Consider the following 27,888-nt stretch of genomic DNA (forward strand, 5'->3'; position numbering starts at 1 on the left):
CTAGATGGTTGCATATGGGAGAGTGCTGTTATAACACCACTTATCATATGTCAATCAAGATGACTCCTTTCATGGCATAGTAAGGTTAGGAAGAACCTAGATTAATCAATTTAGTTTTGGGGTACAATAAAGTGCCCAAGACAAAGACTTATTGTAGGATAGTCAGGATATCCTAATAGTGCTTCGAGAGAATATACAATAGGCTCAAAATCAAAATAAGTTGTATGCTGATCAACACAAGGTAGAGTGAAATTTTTAGGTAGTCGATATGGTTTACTTGAGGCTACATCCATACAAAAAATCATTGCTTAAGAAGAGCAAAGCCGAGAAGATGAAGCCTAGGTTTTATGGTCTCTACAAAGTGATTCACAGAGTGGGTGAGGTTGCCTATGAGATTGAGCTTCTAAAGGGAAGTAGAGTACATAATGTGTTTTATGTGTCAAGGCTTACGAAAGCCATTGGTCAAAGAATTGTGCCTTCTACAGATCTTTCATTGTTGGATGAGGAGGGGAAGCTTGTGTTGGTCCTTGAAGCTATTTTGGATATGAGGGAGAAGACTCTTAGGAATAGGGTAGTTAAGGAATACATGGTAAAATGGAAAGACCTTCCAAATGAGGATGTTACATGGGAAGGTATGTAGGTGTTACAGCAGATGAGACTGAGATTCCTTGAGGACAAGCAATTTCAAGGGGAGGAGACTGTAATGTCCCTTCTTTAGCAATTATCAACTATGTTGCTGCTAGCCTAATTTTTCATGGTCTCAAGGGCTAGCGAGGAGTTCAAAGGGATCTTGGAGTGATTTGGCCTAGTCATTCCTAGTTCAAGGCCAATTGGAGTTTGTTTATGGGGTCTTTGGATGGAATTACTATTTACAGTAAGTTGATTAAGCATCAGAGTTGGCATATTTCTAATGATTGGACTTGAAGCTTCACATCAAGAGTTTTCTAAAAAGATATCACTTGCTTCAATTCAAGTCTGATTGATATATTATTTTAAAGCTTGAAGTTTATTAAAGTAGCATTTAAATTAAATGTTAAAATGATAGAGTGTTACTTTAATATTATTTATGTTGGGTTGTGTGTTTGAGAGGGGATGCTCAAGGGATAAATAAGATGCTATTTTAAATTATTTTATTTTGAAATACTTTATCCCACATTGTATGTGAAAAGTGGGTCAACCTTATGAAGTGGGAATAAAAGGAGAGTTGGTGGCCATTGTTCAGGGTTGGTTAAATATGAGAAGAAAATTGATGTGTGAGTTGTAGATCTATTCTTGGCATTAGAGGGCATCTATTCTCTCTTGTGACATTCTAGACATCATTCCCTTGGCGTTTGGCCTTTGGAATCCATTATCATCTGCTTCATTACCTGATAGATTGGGCATGTTTCTAGCTATAGGTAGATTTGATGTTTTTCTCATATCTTCTTCATTACTCATCCAATGCTTATGCTACTTTGAGGGAATTATTTTATGAAGATATTGAACTATTTGAAGATAGAAATACTATAATAGCATTGTTCACGCAGGTACCATTCATGCGACATTATTCACATAGTTACTATTAATCCAACACTATTCATGTCACTGTAACAGCTAGTTTAAATAACATTTGCTAGAGCATTATGTCAATAATAATGGATGAATTAATGAGTTGATAATATACCATGTATTTGATTTTATTAAATTTTGAAAATAACATCTTATCAGCACTAATACAATTTCCAATCTACATATTAGTGTACTTTATTTTTTATGATGTTGTGTGATTTTCAATTCCATGCAAGAAAAAAATATAAAAATCCCATTTATGAAGTCATAAGAGGTTGAGTTAGTAAATGGAGGAATAAGGAGTTGGATGCAAACTGTTTAACACAATTCCTATCAGTAGTTGTTTTAGTTGTTTGGCATTTAAAGGTTCCCATTACACATCCATTAAGGAGTCCCATGATCAACTAGGTGACCAAACTAAGGACTTGGCTACTCAATATAGGAAATCCTAGGATAAAGTGGAAAAGGATATAGGTGGGTTCCAAAGTAAGCTAGAGGAAGAAATAGAAAAGGAAAAGGCAAGATGAAAGTCATGTTAAATATTAGGGTTTTCAACTTGTTGCTCTGAAGGAGGTTTTATTTGGGGATGCACCTTCTTCTAGGCCATTTAAGATGCTCTCCTTCTTGGATCAGCTCAAGGAGTTGAGAAAGTAGTAGTCCTTTGTTGTGGTTATTGTGTAGGTGGTTCATATTGGTATTTGGTGCTGGTTTTTTCTATTTGTGTTGGTTTAGTTTCCACTGGTTCTTTTTATTTTTGGTTGTTGGTCTTAGTTGTTTAAATTTTTTGGTTCTGTTTTGGTGGTCTCACTTCTTGTGAACCCCTATCTTTCTATCAACTAAACTTGATGTTTGTTTTTGTTTAAGGGTTTGGGCTCTATCTTGATTTATCTAATCAAAACAAACTCATCAACCTATTCAACATATCCTTCCATGCAAATAATTCATGTGCATCCTTTGTAATTAATCAATGTCTCCATGCACATACTTAACACTTCAATACACTTAATTGATTGTTTAATACAACTAGTTAAGATATTATAATTCATAAAATATTGTAAAGAAAGCATCTTAATTTTAATTAAAATTAAAATAATTCTAAACACTTTATAACTATCACTTGTCCACTTTTACTTCATAAATCATCAATTCTAGGATCAAATTCTATAATTGAATAACTTGCATAGTAGAAGAAATAATAAAAAATATTATATAAATACTTTATAATAATTGAGAGTAATAGGCCACTTCAAGGGGGCAACCTGCAAATATCTCTAGTGAGAACACACTTCACAATATGATGTTGAAATAAGACTCACAACCTCCTATATATACCTAATTATGCTTATGTTGAATAGACACAACCCTACATAACACCTAGGCCAACCTACCTACCTAAATAATAATATAATAATGATAACATGACCTAATTAAATATTAAAATAGCCACAAGTTGACTATTCATAACCCTATATACACAATTATTAAGGGCATAGCATACCCCCTCTCTTGAAAGAAGCATTGTCCTCAATGCTAACCAAGTGGATTCTTTTGAATGAACTCCTCATCCTCCCATGTGGCCTCTTCAACTAGTAAGTTCTTCCATTGGATGAGATATTGAGTCAGGGTTCTATTCCTCATCTTCTTCATGCGTGTTTGAAGAATGCACTCTGGTTCCAAAATTATTCTTCCTTCATCAATTTCGGGTAGTACTGTTTGAGTAGGAATATTCTACCCAATTACCTTCTTTGAAATGTCCCCTTTCTGATTTTATATGATATTTAAAGCCTCTAATCAGATTTTAAAATCAAACAACCAATATTTCAAAAGATCAACCAATTTCTCGATAAAACCCAAATCGGGTATGCCCAAAATAGTGCCAAAAACTTCACAGCTTCACATATTATTAATAAATATGAAAGTAGAAATTTTTATTAAAAAAAATTTCAAAATAACAGCCCACAAAATGACATTTATAGATCTATATAGATTTTACACAACAGCTCCCAAATTGAGGACAAAAACAATGCTCATCAAGCTCCCAAAAACAACACAAAATAGCCTAGAAACAAAACAAAACACTAATAATCTATTACAGAAGTATAACCATGAAAAAATACATGTATTTGGATCTATTTTAACATCTAAATTTCTACAATACAACATCAAACCATACTGATATGAAATACTCAATTGGAAACACCAAACTCTTACAATAAACACACACGAAAACTCACAAATTTGCATTGTTCAGTACAAGCGCAAACTTTGCATGAGCTTGCACATGGAATGGCCTCAAATTCCTATCCATAGCCTCATTTTAAACCTAAAAACTCTCATCCTTGGGTCTCCTTCTCCACAAGTTTGGCAGCCTCTGAAGAAAAACAAAGCATTGAGCAAAAATCAAGTTCTAAAATGAGCCCGAAATGTATCCAAATCTCTTTAAAAGAGGGCATAACCCTAAATCATGAACAAGAGGGGTTAATAATACATATTTTAATAATAATTCTCATTTATTAATCCATTGGTTTTCAAAAAATTAGCCCCTTTTTCTGAAACTTCACTTTTTTGAGCCTGCCTACCTTAGCAAAAGTTTTTTTTTTTTGTTTTTGAAAAGGGGACATGAAAAGTCCTCCCCTCCTAAATATTGCTTGTCATCAAGAAATGAAGGTTGGGACACTCAAAAATATGTTCTCCTTCCCAAGTTGCATCCTCCAATGGTAATCCTTTCCATTTGACCAAATGCTTTATGATGCTCCTATTTCTCAATCTTTTCTCTCTTGTATCCAAAACCTCTTCTGGTATCACAACTAATTTACCTTCATCATCAAGAGGTGGTAATTTTGTAGATACTATGGTTTTTTGGCCTAGAACCTTCTTTAGGCAAGATACATTGAAAACATTATGTATTTTTCTATTTGGTGGGAGCTCCAATTCATAAGCTACCTCTCCTACCTTCCTGATGATCTTATAAGGCCCATAGAACCTTGGCTTGAGCTTTTCTGCCCCACTCCTCTTCAAGGTTCTTTTCTTATATGGATGCAACCTAACTAATACCAAATCTCTCACCTCAAAAGATCTTTTAGTCCTTTTCCTATCAGCATACAACTTATGTTGGTTCTGTGCATGTTGTAGATTATCCTTGAGGGACCTTATAATGTCTTGGCTTTGCTTGACGAAATCACTTGCTATAGGTACACTACTATCTAAAAGTACTAGATCAATAAAGGAAAGGGCATCATAACCATAAAGAGCACAAAAAGGAGACATACCAATAGACATGTGATGAGATGTATTATAACAATACTCCCCTATGTGCAACCATTTCACCTAAGCATGTTGTTAATTTGAAACATAGTTCCTCAAATATCCCTCTATCCATTTATTAACTATCTCTATTTGTCCATATGTTTGAGGGTGATAGCTAATATTGAGAGTGAGTTTAGTTCCTGCTAAATGAAAGAGCTCCTTCCAAAAAGAGCTAAGGAATCTACTATCTCAGTCACTAACAATGTTTCTAGGCAAGCCATGTAATCTAAAAATTTTCTTGAAGAACAATTCAGCCACTTTTGATGCCTTGAAATCAGATGTGATGGGAAAGAAATGTGCATACTTATTTATTCTATCTACCACCACATATATGCAATCCTTACCTTGAACCTTGGGCAACTCAGTGATGAAGTCCATGGAAGTACTTTCCCATTTTTGTCCAGGAATAGGAAGTGGCTACAACAACCCTACAGGAAAAATTTGCTCACTCTGTTTTCTTGGCATACCATACATTCCTTAATGTGTTTAAGGACATCCTCCTTCATACCCTTCCATGTAAACCTCTCTTGATGTTGCATGTATGTCTTGAAGTATCCTTGATGACCAGCCAAAGGTGTGTCATGAAAGGCCCTCAATATCCTCTCCTTAATTTTTGATCTTGGCACTAAGAAGATCTTGTTCTTGTAATAAATCAATTCATCAACAACCTTGTACCTATTATCATCCACTAACTTATCCAAAATCTTGGTTGCAAAGGAATCTTTAGCATACTCTAAAATTATGGAGACTTTCCAATCAGCAGAGATAGATGTTAAGGAACACAAAGTGGGCTTTCTTGAGAGAGCATCAACAACCACATTATTCTTTCCTTTCATGTATTCAATATCAAAATCATAAGCTTGCAATTTTCTTACCAATTTTTTTTATGATCATTCAAATCCCTTTGGTTCAAGAAGAACCTGAGGCTATTATGGTCTGTCTTTACAATGAATCTTCCACATACTAAATATTGTCTAAACTTATGAAGTGCATGCATGATTGCCAACATTGCCTTATCATAGATGGAGTAACCTTTCTCTAATTGATTTAATTTTCTACTCTCAAATGCTATTGGATGTCCCCTTTGAGTTAGGACAACCCCTATACCTTCTCCAGAAGCATCACATTCAACAACAAAAAGGAAAAGAGAAAGCTAGAATTGCAAGCATAGTTGCACAGGGCATGAACTCATTACCTCCTTAAGCTTATCAAATGTTTTTTGTGCCTCTTCTATCTAAAAAAAAGCTCCTTTCTTTGTCAAATCAGTCAAGGGGGCAGCAAGCTAAGAAAATTTTTTAGCAAATCTCCTATAGTAGCTACACAACCCTAAGAAACCTCTCAACTGTGCAAGATTAGTGGGTGGAGGCCAATCCAAAATTGCTTGGATTTTTTGTTGATCAACCTATACTCCTTTAGAACTTATAATGTGTCCCAAATATAGTATCTCTATCAAACCAAACTCACATTTAGATAGCTTAGCATAGAAGGGTTGCTGCTCCAAAATTCCCAAAATAGTGTTTATGTGCTTTAGATGCTCTTCCCATGTTTTACTGTATATCAAGATATCATCAAAAAATACCAAAACAAACTTTTGAAGATGCTTGATGATGTATTTGTGAGGCCAAATGGTATAATAAGAAATTCAAAGTGCCCATAGTGACATATGAAAGTGGTCTGTTCCACATCTTCCCTCCTCATTCAGATTTGATGGTACCTTGATCTTAAGTCAATTTTTGAGAAGTACACAACACCATCTAACTAATCAATGAGTTCATCTATGCATGGTATGGGATACCTATTTTTTATGGTCTTCTTGTTTAGAGCCCTATAGTCTATACACATTCTCATTGTACCATCCTTTTTCTTGACAAGTACCACAAATGATGCAAATGGACTAGAGTTAGGCCTTATGAATCCCATGTCCAGGAGTTCCTTAATATTTTTTTCTATTTCTTCCTTATAACCTCTTGGATGGTGGTATGGAGTTGTTATAACTGGTTTGGCACCCTATTATAACTCTGTAACATGCTCAAAACCTCTATCTCGTGGTAATCCTGGAGGCAAATCATTGAAAATTATACTATGCTTATCAAGAATATTTTGAATTTCAAAATGGAAATTACCTTGATTCTTTGGAGAGCTTATTGGATGGATTATGACTCCTGTTTCCCATGCTATTTGTCCTCTTTGAAAAGTCCCCTCCATCCTCTTTGCAGTGACCACCTTAGGTGCTCCATTCGATAAGCCTCTCAATAAGACTTCTTTCCCATTGGAATAAAATTTAAACTCCATAGTTTGATGGTTCATGTAATAGCCTCCAATCGAGTGCAACCACTGAACACCTAATACAAGATTTGTCTCCCCAATGCCAACAACATAGAAGTCATCACATAACTCATAATCTCCTAAGGTCATCTTGAGTTGTTTCACCACCTGTGTGCAAGGCATAGTGAATCCATTAGCTATAGTAAGATTGAATCCCTCAAAATCTTCTACTTTAAGCCTCTTTTCATGACAAATCCCTCATCAATAAAATTGTAAGTTGCCCCACTATCAAGAAGAACTGTCAACCTTTTCCCTGCTAGTACCCCTCGAATTCGAAAGGGATGGTATCTTGGGACTCCTAATAATGCTACTAAAGTGCCATCCTTGCTGATTTATTTTTTCTTCTCTTCTTCTTCCTCCTCCTTAGTTTCATGAAATTCCTCATGCTCATCTGAGTCCAATTCTGAAACAACTTCAATATAGTGCACTTGACCTTTCCCCAAACATTTGTGTCCTGGAACCCATGGTTCTCTACAAGTGAAACAAATATTTTTCCTTCATAATTCACTCATAGTCTCTTCATCTACCTTCTTTTTTGCTACATTTATCACATTCTTTGGTGGTAGTACTGGAAAAGTCTTTTTCTAAAAATTCCCCTTATGTTGCCAAAGATTTGGGGCTTTTTGATTAGTGACTGGTTTCATAGGGACACAAGTTTCAAGTTGCAAGCTTCTTTTGATAACTTCCTATAAGGTTGAGGGTGAGAAAGCCTTAACCAGACCCTTAACAGAATCTTCCAAAACATCAAGAAAAAGATAAGCATTCCTCTTTTCACTCATATTAGGTACCATAACAACCACTTTTTGAAACTCTTTTATATACTCATTAACTTGTTTGGTTTGCTTCAACTTTGACAATTCTTTAAAATACTCTTCATCATCCTTGAGGTCAAATCTACCTATCACTCTTTGACTGAAATTATCATATGTAGTTACCTAATCATGACCTTGAGTAGTCATTCCATGATATCACCAATCATAGGCTGCATCTTCCAATTGTAGACTTTCGAATTGAACAGCATCACTCTCCTTCATGGGGTTAAGTGTGAAGAAGGTCAGTAATTTTTGTAGCCATGTTCTCGCTGAAATTGTATTTGTTCCATCAAATATAGGTTTTGTAAAATTTCTTATTTTATTTTTGAGCTCTCTTCCACTTATGTCATGCTCCCTCATGTACTCTTTCTTAGGCATCAAAGTGTTCATCATATCCACATATTCTCTAAAATGAGCTAAACTATGAAAGTCATCATCTAAGCCATTGTAAGTAGCTCTTGATGCAATCAAGTTACCTGTAACCTCTTCCACAGGACTAAGGTTGGATTTGGTACTGGTGGCTCATCTACAGGTAGGAAAATAAATTTTTTTTATTTAGACGGTGTTGGTTTCAGATTTCTTGGCTCCTCTGAAGTGCTCACTTTCTCATTAGTAGATGCAACTCCTTGCAGTTTTTCTATCAATATCTGCAAAGCCTCTCTAGTTTCTGCCAAACTATCCACTATTTGCTTCTAAGTATTCTTGATGTCCTAAAAGAATTTCTTTTCCATCTCATCTAGGTCAGCCATACTTTTTCCTTCCTTGAATTTTTTACTTTTACTTTTAACTATAGGTTTGATCAAAATTTCTTTATTCTTTTCTCACTGCAAATATCTCTTTTCTCTTTCACTTAGTTACATGCAAACTTCTACAAACCCTCAGGCTAGCAAGATCATACCTATGATACCACTAAAATGTTCCCTTTCTAATTTTATATGATATTTAAAGCCTCTAATCAGATTTTAAAATCAAACAACCAATATTTCAAAAGATCAACCAATTTCTCAATAAAACCCAAATCGGGTATGCTCGAAATAGTGCCAAAAACTTCATAGCTTCACATATTATTAATAAATTTGAAAGTAGACATTTTTATAGAATTTTTTCCAGAATAACAGCCAAAAAAATGGCATTTCTAGATCTATATAGATTTTACACAATAGCTCCCAAATGGAGGACAAAAACAATGCTCATCGGGCTCTCGAAAACAACACAAAATAGCTCGAAAACACCACAAAACACTAATAATCTATTACAAAAGTATAAATAGGATCCAATATCTATATTTGGATCTATTTTAAAATCTAAATGTCTGAAATATAGAAGCAAATCAAACTGATATGAAATACTCAACTGGAAACACCAAACTCTTACAATAAACACACCCTAAAACTCACAAATTTGCACTATTCAGCACAAAGGTAACCTCTGCATGAGCTTGCACATGGAATGGCCTCAAACACCCATCTTGAGCCTCCCTAGAAACTTTCAAACTCTCATCCTTTTGTCTCCTCCACAAGTTCGGTAGCCTCTGAAGAACAACAAAGCAATGAGCAAAAATCAAGTTCTAGAATGAGCCCGAAATACCTCCAAATCCCTTTAAAAGAGGGCATAACCCTGAATCACAACCAAGAGGGGTCAATAATACATATTTTAATAATAATTTTTATTTATTAATCCATTAGTTTCCAAAGATTAGCCCCTTTTGCCGAAACTTCACTTTTTTGAGCCTACCTGCCTTAGCAAAAGTAATTATTTTTTTTTATTTGAAAAGGGGACATGACATTCTTTAAACAAGAAATATGAAAAATTGGATGTATCTTTGTTTTTGGTGGCAACTCAAGCTTGTAGGAAACACTACTAATATTTTGCATGATTTGGTATGGTCCATAATATCTTGGAGACAACTTATTATTCTTTTTTTGTTGCTTCATTGAGATTTGTTTATAAGGATGCAATCTCAAGAACACCCAATCCCCAACTTCAAAATTTCTTTCACTACAATGTTGGTCTACTTTTTGTTTCATATGATTTTGTGCCATAGGTCAATTCTCCTTGAGTCCTAAAAGTACTTGTTGTGATGAAGTAAGTGGTCCTTTACTACCTGAACTCTTGATGACACCTTTAGTGATGATGTGATGGGAGGATGATATCCATAAAGTGCCAAAAATGGAGATATTTTTGATGAGCTATGAAAAGAAGTATTATACCACCATTTTGCAAGAGGTGGCGAATCTACCCATTGAGATTTTTTTTCTATAGTGAAACAACGCAAATATCCTTCCAAACATTTAGTAACAACCTTAGTTTGCCCATCTGATTAAGGATGGTATGAAGAACTATGAGCCAATTGAGTAGCCAAACATGAGAATAAATCTTTCCAAAAGTGACTAGTAAAGATAGGATCACAATCACTAACAATAACCTTAGGTGTACCATGTATCTTTTGGATATTCTTCAAGAAAACTTTTGCCATTATACATAGCAAGGATATGATAATGCAATGAAATGTGCATATTTAGTGAGGCGATCAACTACTACCATGATGACATTATGACCTTTAGATTTGGGAATCACTATGATGAATTCCATGGAAACCTCTTCCCAACATTGGCTAGGAATAGATAAAGGCTGCAAGAGACCTAGTGTCTTAATTGTTTCCCCCTTATTTATTTGACAAACCAAACATTTAGCCACAAATTTTTGGACATCACCTTTTAGCTCTTCCCAAAAAAAAATCTTGCTTGACCCAATGATATGTGTTCAAAAATCCTAAATGACCACCAATTAGGGACTCATGTAGTTCTTTGAGAATCTTTTTTTTAAGAATGGAATTATTGCTAAGATACAAGAGCTCTTTATACCAAAGAATATCCCCCTTTAAACAAAACTTATCTGAATTACTAGGGTTAGTTTTTATCTGTTGGATGAGATTACTTGTTACATCATCATTTTGCTACTCTTCTTTGGCTTCTACCACCCAATTTTCATGTAATATTGAAAGTGCACACAATAAGGCTTCGTCTTTTTCATCCTTCATGTAAAGTGCATCGGCCACAAGATTTTCCTTCCCTTTCTTGTATACAATTTCAAAGTCATATCCCAACATCTTAGTGACCCATTTTTGTTGCTCTTTTGATGATAGTCTTTGTTCCAAAAAATATCTAAGGCTATCATGATCTATCTTAACCTTCAAGTGTCAACCCATTAAATAAGGCCTCCATTTTATAATAGCATGAAGGATTGCTAGCATTTCCTTCTCATAAATAGGTTTGAGTTGATTTTTACCTTTTAATTGATGACTCTCAAAAGTAATTGCTTGACCTTCTTGCATGAGAATTACTCCTATCCCTTTTCCAGAAGCATCACATTCCACAATGAATTCCTTGGTGAAGTCTGGAGTAGAAGTCTGGAGTAGCAAGCACTGGATTTGTACACAGCCTTCTTCAATTGCTCAAATGATACATTAGCATATTTATTCCAATGAAAATAATCCTTCTTCAATAGAGTGGTAAGGGGTGCTGCTATACAACCATAATTTTTCAAAAATCTTCTATAGTATCCTGTCAATCCCAAGAAACCCCTCAACTTCTTAATAGTTTTTAGAATAGGTCATTTCATGATAGCCTTAATTTTGTTAGGGTCCACCTTGACTCCTTCATGTGAAACTATGTGTCCCAAATACTCCACCTCCTTAAGACCAAAAGCACACTTAAATGGCGTAGCATATAGTTGATGATTTTCAAGTAATTGTAATGCTTGATCTACATGCTGCAAATGTTCTTCTCAAGTCTTTCTATAAATTAATATAACATCAAAAAACAATAACACTAACTTTCTCAAGAACTTATTAAAAATGAAATTCATCAAACTTTGGAATGTAGATGGTGCATTGGTAAGATCGAATGGCATCACCAAAAAATCATAATGACCCTCATGAGTTTGAAATTCCATCTTCCAAATATCTTCCTCCTTAATCCAATTTTGGTGATAACCCAATCTAAGATCTAACTTGGTAAAATGCATAGCTCCATTTAATTCATCTAGAAGATCATTGATGACTGGAATAAGAAACTTATCTTTAATGATTTACTTTTTGAGCACTCTATAATCTAGACACATGTGCCAAGTTTCATCCTTCTTACGCACCATCACAACAGGTGATGAGTAAGCACTTTGGCTATGCTTGATAATTCTTGCCTCTAGCATTTCCTCAACAATTTTTTCTATCTCACTTTTTTGTATGTGTGGGTACCTATAAGGCCTGATGTTTAGTGGTTGGCTCCCTAGAACTAGTTGTATGGCATCATCATTATCCCTTCTAGGAGGAAGTCCTTTAGACATATCTCCAAGAATCACTGAGTGATGATCAATTATTGCTTGTAAATCTGGATGAGTAAGAGAATTAGATTGAGAGACTCCTAATGAACATAATTGGGCCACAAATCAATCTACACTTTTCTTAAGAAACTTTTGCATTTGATGAGAGCTTACCATCTGTGGGGATTTTGCCTTCAATCCCCTTAGCTCCACTACCTTTCCTTTTGATTGAAATCACATGAATAGTTTTTAGAAGTTCATCTCAATTGTTCCCAATGTAGTAAGCCATTGTACTCCCAAAACAATATTTGCTGCACCCATGGATATCACATGTTGTGATGTGGAGCCTAATCAGACTTAGAGGTTTATTCAGCATTTTTTTCCTCCAGACTATTTCTACGAGGGTTTAGGGGTAGCGCCCCTGCAGGGTCCTAGGGCTACTAGATTGTAAAAGGTGTCGGCTACTATTTTTATATTATTCTAGCCCTAATTTTTTAAGTGGAAAAAAGCTTGTATAAAAAGGGCTTAGGGTTAGGGATTTTCAAAATGTGTGATGCAAAAATTGGTTCTTGTGGTGGTATTGAGCTATAAGGGATTACAAATTGTAATCAGGTTTTAATCACTAGATAATACTAATATTGGACTTGATGTTGGTGGACATAATTTAGGGGATTGGGTGAACCACATTAAATCTTGGTGTCTTGTGTTCTCTTATGTGTGATCTATTATTTTATGATATTGGTTATATTTGCATGTAACTGTTATTTCTATCTGAGGTTAGTCCTAACAAGTGGTATTAGAGCCAAGTTGTCATTTTTTTTTAGCTAGACCGTCATCATTTTTAGCGATCTTCTGCAGAAAGGTCTCACAATTGAGTGGGAGCGATGGCATACGAGGGTAAGCTAAGGGTTGACAAGTTTAATGGGTAGAACTTTCAGTTATGGAAGATGCAAATGGAGGACTATCTTTATCAAAAGGATTTATGAAAGTCGTTGGATTGAAAAACCAAGAATCAGGGAATTATGACAAATGAGGACTGGGAGATTTTAGAAAGGAAGGCACTTGGAAACATTTGATTATGCTTGGCACCATTAGTGACATTTAATATTACAAAAGCAAAGATGATAGAAGAGTTAATGGAAACCCTAGCAAAATTGTATGAAAAGCCCTCCACTTCAAATAAGGTATTTCTCATGAAGCATTTATTTAATATGAAAATGGTAGAAGGTGGATCAGTTGTAGATCATTTAAATGAGTTTAATATTGGTACTAGTTAGTTATCTTCTTTGGGTATTAATTTTGATGAAAAAAATAGGGTTCTCTTGATTTTGTGTTCTTTGCCTAAAAGCTAGAATGGCTTGATAATGGTTGTGAGTAATTCTATTTTTGGATCTAATACCCTAAAATATGATGATGTGATTAGTGTTATTTTGAGTGAGAAAAATCGTATGAAAACCTTAGGTGGATCTACATTAGGAAGTTATTTGAACACACCTTTGAGAGAAGAAATAATCTCAAAAATCGTGAGAATCAAGAGGAAATTCAAAGGGGAAGAGTTGTCAATCTAGAGGACCAAGAGATTGCTAGTATTGTGGTAAAACATAGCATTAGAAGAAAGATTATTGGACTCAAAAGAACAATTAAGGAGATAAACCAGAAGGGAACAAGGGGGCAAATATGGTAAGTAACAAATCCGAAGAGGATGCTTTGCTTCTTTCTTTAAAAAGTATTGATGATTCATGGGTTCTAGATTCTGGTGCTTCATTTCATGCTACACCTCATAGAGGTTATTTTATTGATTATGTCCAAGGGGATTTTGAGCTTGTTTATTTGGGGGATAATGAACCCTATCAAATTTTTGGAAAGGGAAAAATTAAGATTAAGTTGCAGAATGAGAATCATTGGCTACTACATGAGGTAAGACATGTTCCAGGGATGAGTAGGAATTTAATTTCAGTAGGGCAACTCGATGATGAGGGTTGTGTAGTTACTGTTAATGATAAAAAATGGAAGGTTTCAAAAGGTTCCCTTGTATTAGAAAAAGGTGTGAAAGTAGGTATGTACAAGTTATATTGTTCCTTCTACTTTGATTGTTTCAAAGAAAAATGAATATTCATGAATAGTTGAGCAAGGAGAACCAATAGCTGCTATAGATTTTGATATAGCATTGTGGCGCAACAGACTTGGGCACATGAGTGAGAAAGGTATGAAATTACTTCATTCAAAGAAATTTTTACCAGGTCTGAAATGTGTTAATATGGATTTTTGTGAAAGTTGTGTTATGGAAAACAAAAGAGAGTAAATTCTATGAAGACTGGGATGGAAAATAAAAGTGAGAAATTAGAGCTTGAGCATACAGATGTATGGGGACCAACTCAGGTATCTTCCATTGGTGGCTCTCATTATTATATTACATTTATTAATGATGCAACTAGAAAAGTATGGGTTTATTACCTTAGACATAAATCTAATGGAAATGCTTGGTTGAAAATGAGACTGGTAAGAAATTAAAATGTCTCAAATCTAATAATGGTGATGAGTATTGCAGTCATGAATTTAAAGATTATTGCTCCACTAATTGTATTCATAGATAAAAAATTGTTCCAAGGACTCCATAGGAAAATGGAGTGGCTGGACGCATGAACAAGATAATAATGGAGCATGCAAGAAGCATGAGGTTGCATGTAGGGTTTCCCTTAAACATGTGGGTAGAGGCTATAAATAGTATTGTATATTTGAATAATAGAGGCCCCTCTACCCCTTTGGGTTGTGGTATTCTAGAGGAAGCATGGATTGGTAAGAAGGTGAGTTATTCTTTTCTCAAAACCTTTGGTCATCAATCATTTGCTCATATAAATTTTGAAAATAGAACCCTGCTGAAAGCTAACTCAAAGAAATGTGCCTTTGTTGGATATGGCATTAATGAATTTGGTTATAGGCTTTGGGATTTTAAAAATTATAAAATTGTAAGAAGCAAGGATGTCATATTTACTGAGAAAGTGTTCTACAAAGATCTGTTGCAGCAACATGAGAAGAAAGAAGATGATTATGTAGTGGTGAATGATAATCCAAAAGTTGATGTTCCAACAATTCCCCATGATGTGTAACAACTGCAATAATAAATACCACACACCCTAGTGAATGTTAGATGGTCAACAAGGCTAAGTAGACCTCTAGAAATATTTTCCCCTTACTTGTATTCTATTTTACTTACTGATGTTGGTGAACTTGAATGTTATGATGAAGTTGTGTAGGTGGATGTAAAGATTCGATGAGAGACTGCAATGAAAGAAGAAATGGACTCTTTGTTGAAAAATAAGACATGGGATTTGTGCAAGTTGTCTATAGGTAAAAGGGTCTTACAAAATAAGTGGGTTAATAGGTTGAAAGAAGAGGATGGAGGTAAGAAAAGATTTAAATCTAGGTTAGTGGTAAAAAGATTTGCACAGAAAAAAGGCATTGATTTTGTTGAGATATTCTCTCCTATTATTAAAATGACTTCTATTCGCATTGTTTTAAGTATTGTGGCTACTAAAGATTTTTATTTGGAGCAGCTTGATGTTAAAACAACCTTTCTTCATGGTGATTTGGATTAAGAGATATATATATATGTCATAGCCACAAAGATTTGAGGCCAAAGGTAAGGAGAACTTAGTGTGTAGATTGAAGGAAAGTTTATATGGCTTGAAGCAAGCACCTCGGCAATAGTATCTGAAATTTGATAGTTGTATGCATGAGCATGGATATAGTAGGTGTCATTCAGATCATTGTGCTTACTTTAAGAGGTTGGATGATGACAACTACATTATTTTATGTTTGTATGTTGATGATATGCTTGTAAGGGGTTAAAAGAATAGTTAGCACATTCATTTGCTATGAAGGATTTAGGGGCAGCAAAAAAAATCCTTGGTATGAAGATTTGTAGAGATAGGAAGAACAGGAAATTGACATTATCTCAAGCTGATTATATTACGAAGATGTTGCAACATTTCTCTATGGAGAATGCTAAAGTTGTTGGTACACCTTTACCTAGTCATTTGAAGTTGACTAAGGAGATGTGTTCCAAGACACAATAAGAGGAGGATAAGATGTCCAAGGTACCTTATGCTTCAGTTGTAGGAAGCTTGATGTAGGCTATGATATGTACTAGGCCAGATATTGCACATGTAGTGGGAGTTGTTAGCAGCTATATGAGTCATCTAGGAATTAAGCATTGGAATGTAGTTAAATGGATTCTCAGATATTTGAGAGGAACATCTAGTAAGTGTTTACACTTTGAGAGCTCTACTACTAATTTACAAGGCTATGTTGACTCAAATTTGGTAGGGGATATTGATACCAGGCAGAGTACTACAAGTTATGTATTTACTGTTGGTGGGGTAGAAGTGAGTTGGGTTTCTTGATTATAGAAGGTTAATGCTTTATCCAATACAGAGGTATTTAGTATGTTTCTATTACAACGGTAGCCAAGGAGATGATATGGCTTCATTTCTTCATGAAAGAATTGGGACACCCATAGAGGGATAATTATTTGTTTATAGATAGTTAAAGTACCATTCATCTTGCAAATGATTCAGCTTTGCATTCAAAGATAAAACACATACAGTTGTGGTACCATTTCATTCGATTAGTTTTGGATGATGGAAAGTTAAAGCTAGAGAAGATACATACAAATGATACTCCAACAAATCTATTTACAAAGGTTATGACAAGGGAGAAGCTAAATTCCTCTTCAACTTCGATTGGTCTTCTAGACTAAATAGAATAAAAGAACAATAGAGTCTACGGTGGTTTGATATTCCAGTTGGAGCTATAGGTTTAGTAGTGCTATGATCAGTCTCCAAGTGGGAGTTTATTGTTGTGGAGTCTAATCAGTCTCCAAGTGGGAGATTGTTGTGATGTGGAGCCTAATCAGACTTAGAGGTTTATTCAGCATGATTTTCCTCTAGATTATTTCTACAGGGGTTTAGGGGCAAAACCCCCAAGACAAGATCAAGGGGCAATACCCCTACGGGGTCCTAGGGCAAGACCACAGGTGTGCTCCTTGTCGCAGTATAGGGTGGGGTCGAAGCCAAAAATACCCTTATATTGTAAAAGGCGTTGGGTACTATTTTTCTATTATTCTAGCCCTAATTTTGCAAGTGGTAAAAAGCTTGTATAAAATGGGCTTAGGGTTAGGGATTTTCATAATGTGTGATGTGAAAATTGGTTCTTGCAGCAGTATTGAGTTGTAAGGGATTACGGATTATAATTAGGTTGTAATCACTAGATAATAATAATATTAAACTTGTTGTTGGTGGATGTAGCCCAGGGGATTGGGTAAACCATGTTAAATCTTGGTGTCTTATGTTCTCTTATGTGCAATCTATTATTTTTTGATATTGGTTATATTTGCATGTAACTGTTATTTCTATCTGAGGTTAATCCTAACATCGAATACATTGGGGTATAAAGTTAATAATCTCCCATGGATAATTTGATGCTATGACACTTCCCTAAACAACTAACTGTGCTCTCATCTGCAATCAAAACCTAAAACTCTAGGGCTAGATATATAAAACAATTTAGAAGAGTTGCCAAATTTTTGTTGATAAAATTATGAGTACTACCTAAGTCGATCAACATTGTCACAAATTGCTTCTTTAAGAAACCCACTACCTTGAGAGGTTGTGGTGCACTAAAACCTCAAAGTGAATGACAAGAAATGATTGGTTGAGAATCATTTGATTCCTCACTAGACTCCCTATCCTCCTCTGATATGGGTTCATCCTCTTCTTCCTCACTTAGACCTTCAATAAAGAACAATTTCTTTTCACTACATTTATGTCCTCGACGATATTTTCTATCACAATTGAAACACAACCCTTTTTCTCTTTTCTCCTCAAGTTGTTGTGGAGTCAACCTAGTAGGTTGAGGAAGAGAAGGTGTTGAATATCCTTTTTCTCTTGTCATATTAGCCCCTTGCTTTCTAGGAATCAAGAACTTCTCCTCTACCCTGCATGCCAATATAAGACTCATTTACCAAGCTGGGACAAAACATGCATACCTCATGTTGAATATGATCCTTGAGACCACCCAAGAATAAATCATTCGAGTTCTCCTTTGTAATTGTATCCACTCTTAAGGATAGATTTTGGAATTTTTGAATCCACTCTTAAGGTGAGACCCTTTTTCCTCCTATTGGTACAAAGCCAACAATACCAAATGAATTGATCTGGTTCTAAATATAAGGAAGCCATTGTGACCTTTTGTCCATATAGGATATGATGTACTTAAAAAAAAATCTCCATTTGATTTATCCATGTTAAAGGATCCTTGCCATCAAATTTGTGCATATCCACCTTTGGAAAAAAAATCCTAGATCCCATAGGATTAATAAATTTTGTGTCATTATTAGTTGACTTGAAGGTTTCACCTTGATTGCTTGAGAGATCCTTCCTTGTTTCATTCATATAGGTGCTTAACATGCTTTATATATATGATATATCTCCTCTTAGGTCACACATATCCCTCTTAACCTCTTCCTTGAACTTACTAAGTTCCTCATTGGGATTACTATCCTCTATTGCTTCCCAATCTTGATCAGAGGATTTCCCCGGTGTGGTAGCATTCTTTTTGCCTCTTATTGAAGGCTTTGTCATGATGGAAACCAATATTTTTGAAATAAATCACACAAATGAAATTTAAATCCTTTGATCTATTTGTTTAATTTTTATTGTAACTTACTAGGGTCAAGATACCCTTACTCGGAAAAAATCCCCAAAAAAATAGCAAATTTGTTGCCTTGAAAGAGAATTTTCCTAATTTTGCAATATCTTGCTTTTAAAAAAAAATTTATCCATGATTTGAAATTTAGGTTCCTCTACTATGTATTCAAAAACCTAATACAAGTTATACTCCAATTCGGCAGGATGAGAGATATGAAGATCTCAATAAATTGTGTAGAAATAGTAATTCTGCAATAATTTCCTCAAATTTTCTCCAATTTCTCTAAATTTTGAACTATAGCTTCTTTAATATGGTCTTCAAAAATCCTTTAAAAATATTTGAAAAATTTGCTAAAATATGAAAGTTATGCTCTTCCCAAAATTGCCCCAATGTTGAAAAACAATCTTGCCTCTATGGTGCCAAAATCATGCTCTGATACCACTTGTAATGAAATAACTTGCACAATAGAAAAAATAATATGAAATATTATCTAAATACTTGATATTAACTAAGCGTAATAGGCCACTTCGAGGGGGCAACCTCCAAATATCTCCAATTCTCAATAATGTCGAAATAAGACTCACGACCTCCTATATATACCTAATTATTCTTAGGTTGAATAGACACAACCCTACATAACACCTAGGTTGACCTACCTACCTAAATAATAATATAATAATGATAACATGACTTAATTAAGGATTAAGATAGCTACAAATTGACTATTTGTAACCCTATATACACCATTACTAAGGGCGTAGCGAATTCCATGTATCCATTATTATTTTTAAAAATATATAAATTCAAGCCTTCATCTAATACTTTTTGAAAAATCCAAGCAAAATTATATTATTAAGTTTTTCATCCAAAGGATGCTAATGTTATATTGTAGAATCTAAGTGTGTCCATATACATAAATTTGTACCAATATTCATAGATCTTAATGCAAATGATGGAAGATTAAATACTTCTCATATATGTTTATTTAGATGAGTCCAATAGGTGAAGCTACGTACAACCTTTCTAAGGTTTCTTTATTTTGTATTTGTTTGAGGTTGAAGCTATTTTCAAATATGACCACTAGCTTGTCATTTATTAATTTTTTTTTTGCTATTTTCAAACATGAAATCAAGAATTTGTGACATCCAATGAAAACCCTATTTGTTTGGATTTATTTCTGAAGATTTATGATTTCCATGTCGATTTTTTTAAGCCCATTATTTATTTATTATTGTCTTTCACTTGATATGGTGATTATTTGTCCCATAGCTCTTGGTTCCAAGAAACAAAGATAATTTATATGCATTTCTTCTCATCCCTCAACACTCCCTTTCACCTCTTCTAATGGGGCATGGTGCGCATAGGTGGCTACACTCCTCTATTGGAGAGAGGTATCTCTTCGATTTGTGTTCAACGACCTATACAAAACAGTCCAAATGAAAGAGGATCCTCTTATTATTATTTCATGATACTCTTCCTCGCGGTGATGTTGGATGAAAACTTGGTAATGAGTGCCTCCTTTTGTTAGTGTTGCATTATTTTTAGTCTTTTATTGTTATGCTCATTCTTTCCTCTTTGAACTCTATTTATAGGTGAGATTTGATCTAATTAAATCTTTGAGAATATAAATTTTCTCGGCACACTTTTTTTTAATTCTATACTATTATTTTCTTAGTCAATTTGAAAAGTTAAATAGATTTATAAAAATATAGTACAATTAAAAATATAAAACACGATGCAAAACAAACTTTACTTCAGCTAATATTATCAGATTTCCACAATCCATTTGTAAATAATTGGTCTTCTGGATTTGATTGTGTGCGCTTTTTTTACCATCAACGTTTCGGATCATACTACATGATCCATCATCAGGATGAGAAAGTGCAATATCTCTACTCTTGCACTTTCTCATCCTGATGATGGATCATGTAGTATGATCCGAAACGTTGATGGTAAAAAAAGCGCACACAATCAAATCCAGAAGACCAATTATTTACTTCAGCTATCAAATTTCTATTTTATTATTTATTTGAAATAATTTTATAAAATTATAGAAATATCAATAAATTTCTATTTTATTATTTATTTGAAATGATTTTATAAAATTATAGAAATGTCAATGGGTTAGTGGTCTATCTAGGAAGTTGAAAGGTTCTTAAAGAACCAACTAGAAAACAAGTCTTGCTGAGTATACTTACAAATATTTAGTTAAAATTCTCAGCTAACCTGCTGTCCTATCCTTTATCTTTACCTGATCAACAGCCATTCAAAAGTACTCAGAGGAAAGATCATATAATAATTGTTTTTGTTTTTCTCAAGCAGAACAGGCTAAAGTTGACCAGAATTTTGATATCCATGGGCATAACTCACAAGCAAAGACCAAGCGTCCCTCGTAAAATATATAACATAAAACTTCCACTTCACGTGCTACTTCTAGAAAAGCGCAATATTGCTATGATCGAGAGGTAATCCGCCGAGGCATTGTGCTTATTTATAATCATCATGTCCCCCTCTTTGCCTTCATTCTCATCTTCCTTGCTCTTCATCTTCCATTAAAGCAGAAATTGCAGACAAAATGACACCCACGGATTACATTTATCCTATTTCCATTCATAACCAGCTACTCCACACTTTGCCTGAGGTCGATTTGGACAACCTATTCACACAGGATGATGAGATCATGGAAGGTACCACTGAGGCTGCAAAGAGGAAGAAAAGAATTCAATCCATTGTCTTCTCCGAAAAGTTAAGAAGAAAACGAATGAGGGAATGCTTTGCAACACTCACCAACATACTCCCACAGCCTCCCACAAGCAAGGTATTCCTTCTTTGCATAAATTTTTAGTATTTTTGGTAAATCAGATCTGTATCATAAATTTTATGCATACTGGTGAATCAGATCTTTTAGTTACATCTCTCTCTATTAGTTCGAAATGTGGTGACTTCAATCAGAACTTGTAATAAAATTTGTTGGCGGTTTTGGTTTTAGGTCAAAAGGGACTGTTTGATCGATGAAACCAGCAAATACATTGAGCAACTCCATGAACAAGTCGGGGAGCTCAAGAAAAAGAAAGAGCGGTTATTGGCCAAGAAATTAGACAGCCATGAAATAAATTCTCCTTCCACAGATGTTAATGTGGGCGTGGAGCTTTTCGGCGAGGACGTGATCATAACAATCACCAGCTCTGAAATGCCAAGTTGTGTGTCGAAGATTTATCAATCAATAGAAGCTCAACATCTCGACATACAAAGTGCAGATTTCTATGAAGCTCAAAATTTCATCTTTCTTTACTTCCGAGCCATTGTAACCTTCTTCTTTCCCATTTTCTTATTTCCCTAAACAACTTTCGATTTCTGAATTTTGGTTTTTCTCTGAACACCTTCTGATTTGGGTTTTTCTGATTTTAGTCTCGTTGTATTGATGGGCAGTGTTGCGCTGGGGTTTCTACGCAGACCAGACATTGTTTACAGACAGATCTCAGAAACGCCTGCAGATGAGAGAAGTTCAAATCTGGCCATCGGAAAGCGGAAGAAAATCTGAAAATTTGGTAACCATCAATCATAGTTAATTTTTTCTAAACTTGGCTTTCCCCATTCGTACCCTGGATCCTCGGCATTTCCTTGTATTTTTTATACGAGGCATATTTGTATTTAATGGGGCAAGTAGCTCAGATTTCCATTCGTAATTGAGGTGGAATAATTGGGGGCGGGGTTTGGAATGTATTTAAAATTGAAGAAGAGGCCAAGTTGCCACGCACTGCAACGCACCAGTCACATAAAATATTTGGCCTTGTTCATGTGTCTTTGTTTTCCCTCTTCCCCATCATTCTTTTAATAATTTTTCATGTATCCTCTAACTTTCTATTTTAATTAGAGCTATCACATTTCCACGATCCATTATAATTACTGTTCAGTTTCTGGATTCGATTATTTAAATGATTTAATTTCTATTTTAATATTAAATTTTCAGGTTAAAATGTGTTTAACATTTTGATTTTGATTTCGTTATATTAATTAATAGTTTAGAGTTTCAAATGTTTTGGTACAAGATGATATAGGCTGTATCCTCTAACTGTCTATTTTAATCTATAATTTTCAAGTTAAAATATCTTTCATGTTTTGATTTCATTTTATTAATTAATCGTTTGGAGTTCAAAATATTTTGGTGTTTGAGTTATATAGGAAATATTATATTATTTTTTAAAATAATTTTTTGATAAATAGTTTATTTTTTATTAATTAAAATATTCAAGAAATGCAAAGATTACTTAATTAGTGAACTCAAGGATGAAAAGCTTTTAACAACTATTCATTTAGTTTAGTAACAAAAATCATTACAAATATTTCTTGGAGGACTTCCATTAAAAAATTCTTGTATATATGTTATAAAATGTTAACATAAAAATAGCTAAATATGTTTAGGACTATTTTGTTCTTTCTACATATATTTCTAAGACTTATATTTTATTTCTCAAAGTTATTTTTCAATAAGATCAAGTTTATAAATTATAGAACTAATTCAAATTTATTATGCAAATTTGAATATAATATTCAAATGTATAAATTTCAAGTTCCTTCTAGATGTAAGTTTATTCTCTTTAATGAATAGACAAATAATATTAGTGACAATTTCTTATATAAGATGCATCTTTAATCATACTCATGATCTTGCTAAATATTTAAAATTAAATTTTAAATTCACTTACATAACAAATAGAAAAAAAATCTAATTAAATGATGCTTATGGACTTTCATCCATCCAAATGACAATGATAATTGTGAAATGTGAGCAGTAAATGAAATAAGTGAAATAAATAATTAAATACATGGATAGATAATGATGATAAATGCAATTCTTGTGGTAGGCTATATACTATTGTAATAAATTTTGTTTAATTGGTGATTAATTTTTCTAATTTTAACCATAATTTTATTTTTTTTATGGTGATTGGTTGATATGTTTAAGATCTTATTACACTAGGCCCAATTTTTTAGGATAACAAATTCCTTCACTAAGAATTGTTGATTATTTTATACAAATAATTCTCAAACCTGCTATAAAAAAGAAACCACTACAATTATGTATAGTATGGCCTGATAATGGGCCTAGGGAGAGAAGAAAGTGTCAAATGGAAATCGTCAGAAACCGTATGGATGAAGATTAATTTTAATGGGGTTTCAAAAGGAAACCCCGGACCTTCAGGCAAATGGGTACTAGCCAGAGATGAAAAAGGCAATATAGTGGCAATGATAGCAAAAACTATTGTGGAAGGCACACACAATCAAGTTGAAAGCATGGAAGCTCTAGAGGCAACCTTACTTGGTTTGTGTAAAATTCTGCCTTAGGGTAGAATTCACCCAAGACTAAGGAACTCAAAACATAAGCACAAATTTGACCAAAGTGTGATCAAAATAATTGTATAGTATTCAATTCTATGTACAAGTACACTAGGAGTGCCTGAATATAAAGGCCTTTGAGATGCATCTAGAATGCCTCGAAATTAGCATCATGATAAGTCATACAACCAGGCACATGTCCACCAGATATGGGTTATCCTCCATTAAGCATGGAAGTAAGTGTGATGATGAGAGGATAAGCCTACAATGGTGTGACATGCAAATTAGTGTTGTAGACAACATGTGCTAAATTAGGAGTGTGAATAACTATATTTTTTACATGACACCTCAATGAATGATGCAAACTCCAGTGTTGTAGATACCATGTGCATAGTCAGAGTTGTGTACTTCTGTGTTCTCAACGTGACAACTCAAAAAGGTGTGCAAACTCCTAAGTGTCTCATAAAAATAAATAATAAAATAATGCACTAACCTAAGTAAACTTAAGTAAAGTGTAAATAGTAAAATATCTATTTACACCAACACCCCCCCTTAGTGCAACTTAGGGGAATGCACTTAAGCTCACAAATCCATGATGGGTCCTAGCTACTAGGCCATGTTAGGTACCCATGTACAAAAGCAATGCTATAGAATGATGCAATGCAATATCTCATAAAGCAGAGAAAGAGAGAAAACCTCATGGGAAAAACCCTCCTCCAAAAAGAGAGATAAGTACAATAAAGAAGATGAGAGAGAAAAAGACCTCATAAGAGGAAAAAATCCCTCCCAGAAGAAGAAGAAGAGAGAAGTCAAGGGACTCCCCTTTCTGCAACATCCCGTACCCCCAAGAGATCTCGTAAATGAGCATACTTGACCTTAGTGAAGGGTTTGGTGAAGATATCGATGACTTGCTCTATTGTAGGACAATACTGTAGAGCAATGGTCTGCTCATGTATAAGCTCTCTAATGTAGTGCATATGAACCTCAATGTGCTTTGTCCGCTGATGTTGAACTGGATGCTTAGAGATCTCAATGGCACTCTGATTGTCACAATGAATAATTGTAGGCTTAGGTAGATCAAATCCAAACTCCTCTAGGATGTGTTGTAACCAAAGAGCCTTTGTAGCTGCATTGACAACTCCTCGATACTTAGCCTCTGTGGAAGAAATAGCAACATTATTTTGCTTCTTACTTTGCCAACAAACGAGGTTGGAACCAAGGTGAAATATGTACCCTGAAGTGGACTTGCAAGAATCTAAGTCCCCTGCATAGTCTGAGTCTATGTATCCAACCAACTGAAGTCCTGTACCTACTACATAATGTATCCCATGTGTATATGTACCCTTTATGTAGTGCAAAATGCGCTTGGTAGCCTTCTAATGAAGCTCATGAGGTTGTTGCATAAAGTGTGAAACCATGCCAACTGCAAAAGCAATATCAAGGCGTGTATGTGTCAAGTAGATAAGGCTCCCAACTAACTATCTATATAATGTAGCATCAACAAGTGGAGTGGTACACTTAGCCTCTAGCTTGACACCTAATAAAAAGGGAGTAGGAGCAAGCTTGTAGTCACTCATGTGAAACCAAGAAAGAAATTCAAGAGCATACTTGGGTTGTGAAAGTGATATCCCTACTAAAGATTGCGTGATCTCAATGCCAAGGAATTAATGTAGCAAACCCAAGTCTATCATGGAAAATCTATCTCATAAAGAGGTCTTGACACTATCTATGATGGATGAAGTGCTCCCTATAATAATCAAGTCATTGACATAAAGCAGTAATATCAAGTGTGAGTCATCTTTTTGAAGAATGTATACATTCAAATCAGAATGACATCTGGTGAAACCAACTGTGAGGAGGAAGGAATCCATTTTGGCATACCAAGCCCGAGGAGCCTACTTAAGACCATAAATAGACATCTTCAATCTGCAAACCATAGTAGAATCCTATACGAACCCTTGTGGCTACTCCATATAAATTTTATCATGAAGATCACCATTCAAAAAAGCACTTTTAACATCCATCTGATGTACAACCCAACCATGAGGTACAGCAATTGCTAGTGTCAGGCAAATGGAGTTCATCTTGACAACTGGTGCAAAAGTCTCTGTATAGTCAATGCCTAGAACCTATGAGAAACGTTTGGCAACTAGTCTAGCCTTATGTTTATCCACACTTCCATCCGCTGCAAATTTGGTTCGACAGATCCACTTACATCGAACCACTTTTCTTCCCTTAGGAAGGGAAACTAGATCCCAAGTGTTATTTTTCATAAATCCCATTCTGAAATTCCTAATGCTTCCTTAAAAGATTTTGGATCTAAAGCAATGGCTATATATGCATGTGGAAATGACTTGTACTACAACCTAGTCCTCCGAGTGTCTAAAGGATTTCCCACCAATGAACCTATTGCATTAAGTGTTTGTTGTGCCCAACAAGGTTTAGTGGAAGAAGAAGAAGGAATGTCCTCAACGATCTGTTGACCCTGCAAAGGTGGTGTCTTGTGATTCAAAGTTGGAGGAATCTCATCTTTCGAGTCACTATCATCACTATGGTCACTTTCCACGAAGGAGGAAGAAGGAAGAGTTGAAGAAGCCAAACTTGGACATGTTTCTTCAAATTGAACACTCCTCTCATAAAAGATTTCATGCGTCTCTCAATCCATTAGTTTGTATGCCTTGAGATGGTCAGGATATCCAAAAAATATGCATGGTTTTCTTTGTGGTTCTAATGCCTTTCGCTTTTGTGGAGCTATCCTTGCCCATGCTAGACAACCAAAAACTTTGAAGTGTTTTACACTTGGTTTTCTACCACACCATGCCTCAAAAGGTGTTATTCCATCTAAGGTCTTATGAGGACTTCTATTTTGGATGTAGTTGGCACAACACATGGCTTCTACCCAAAAAACTTGATCTAGAGACTTATCTTGAAGCATACAAGTGGTCATTTCCTTAAGGGTTCTATTCTTTCTTTTAGCTACACCATTCTGTTGTGGTGTGTATGCAACTGAATGTTGAATATCTATACCCTCATGTGTGCAAAAGTCTATAAGCCTGGAGTTGACATATTCTCTACCATTATTTATTCTTAGGATCTTGATGGCTTTCCCTAAATTTTTCTCAACTTGAGCTTTGAAGATGATAAAGTTATCAAATACTTCACTCGTATGAGCTAGGAAAAAAACCCAAGTGTACCTTGAAAAGTCATCAATAAATGTGAGAACATAGCAGGCCTTAACAAAAGATGGTACTGGAAAAGGGCTAGCTACATCACTATGAACCAATTCTAGAACTGCAGTTGCCTTCCAAGACTTCCCCTTGTCATATTTCTCTTCAAGATGTTTACCTGCTTCACAACCTAGACATACACCCTCCAAAAACTTGACTTGAGGTAGACCAATGACCATTTCCTTGTTGTTGAGTTGTTGAAGGTAGTGATAATTAAGATGTGTAAATCTCTCATGCCATAGTTTACTTTGAGTATTTGAATGAGTCAACAAGGCAAGAGAAGTGGACTTAGGCACAAAATGTGA

General features: G+C 34.7%; 1 protein-coding gene across 1 annotated transcript; it reads left to right on the plus strand.

Annotated features, from left to right (window-relative positions):
* Nucleotides 1-268: 268 nt before the first annotated feature.
* LOC149570675 (uncharacterized) lies at nt 269-21,415 on the plus strand. Its single transcript, XM_089817242.1, has 2 exons — nt 269-632; nt 21,342-21,415. Exons 1-2 carry the CDS (start codon nt 269-271, stop codon nt 21,413-21,415), a joined length of 438 nt encoding a protein of 145 aa, XP_089673368.1.
* Nucleotides 21,416-27,888: the final 6,473 nt, after the last annotated feature.

Source organism: Cupressus sempervirens, chromosome 3, assembly GCF_028749045.1.
Source record: "Cupressus sempervirens isolate cs-2001-9-10 chromosome 3, ASM2874904v1, whole genome shotgun sequence".
NCBI lineage: Eukaryota > Viridiplantae > Streptophyta > Pinopsida > Cupressales > Cupressaceae > Cupressus > Cupressus sempervirens.

Excerpts from the sequence above, each read along its gene's own strand:
- LOC149570675 (XM_089817242.1), top strand. The coding sequence starts at position 269 with ATGGTTTACTTGAGGCTACATCCATACAAAAAATCATTGCTTAAGAAG. Across the intron at positions 633-21,341 it reads TGAGGATGTTACATGGGAAG|AACAGGCTAAAGTTGACCAG; the intron begins GTATGTAGGTGT and ends TTTCTCAAGCAG.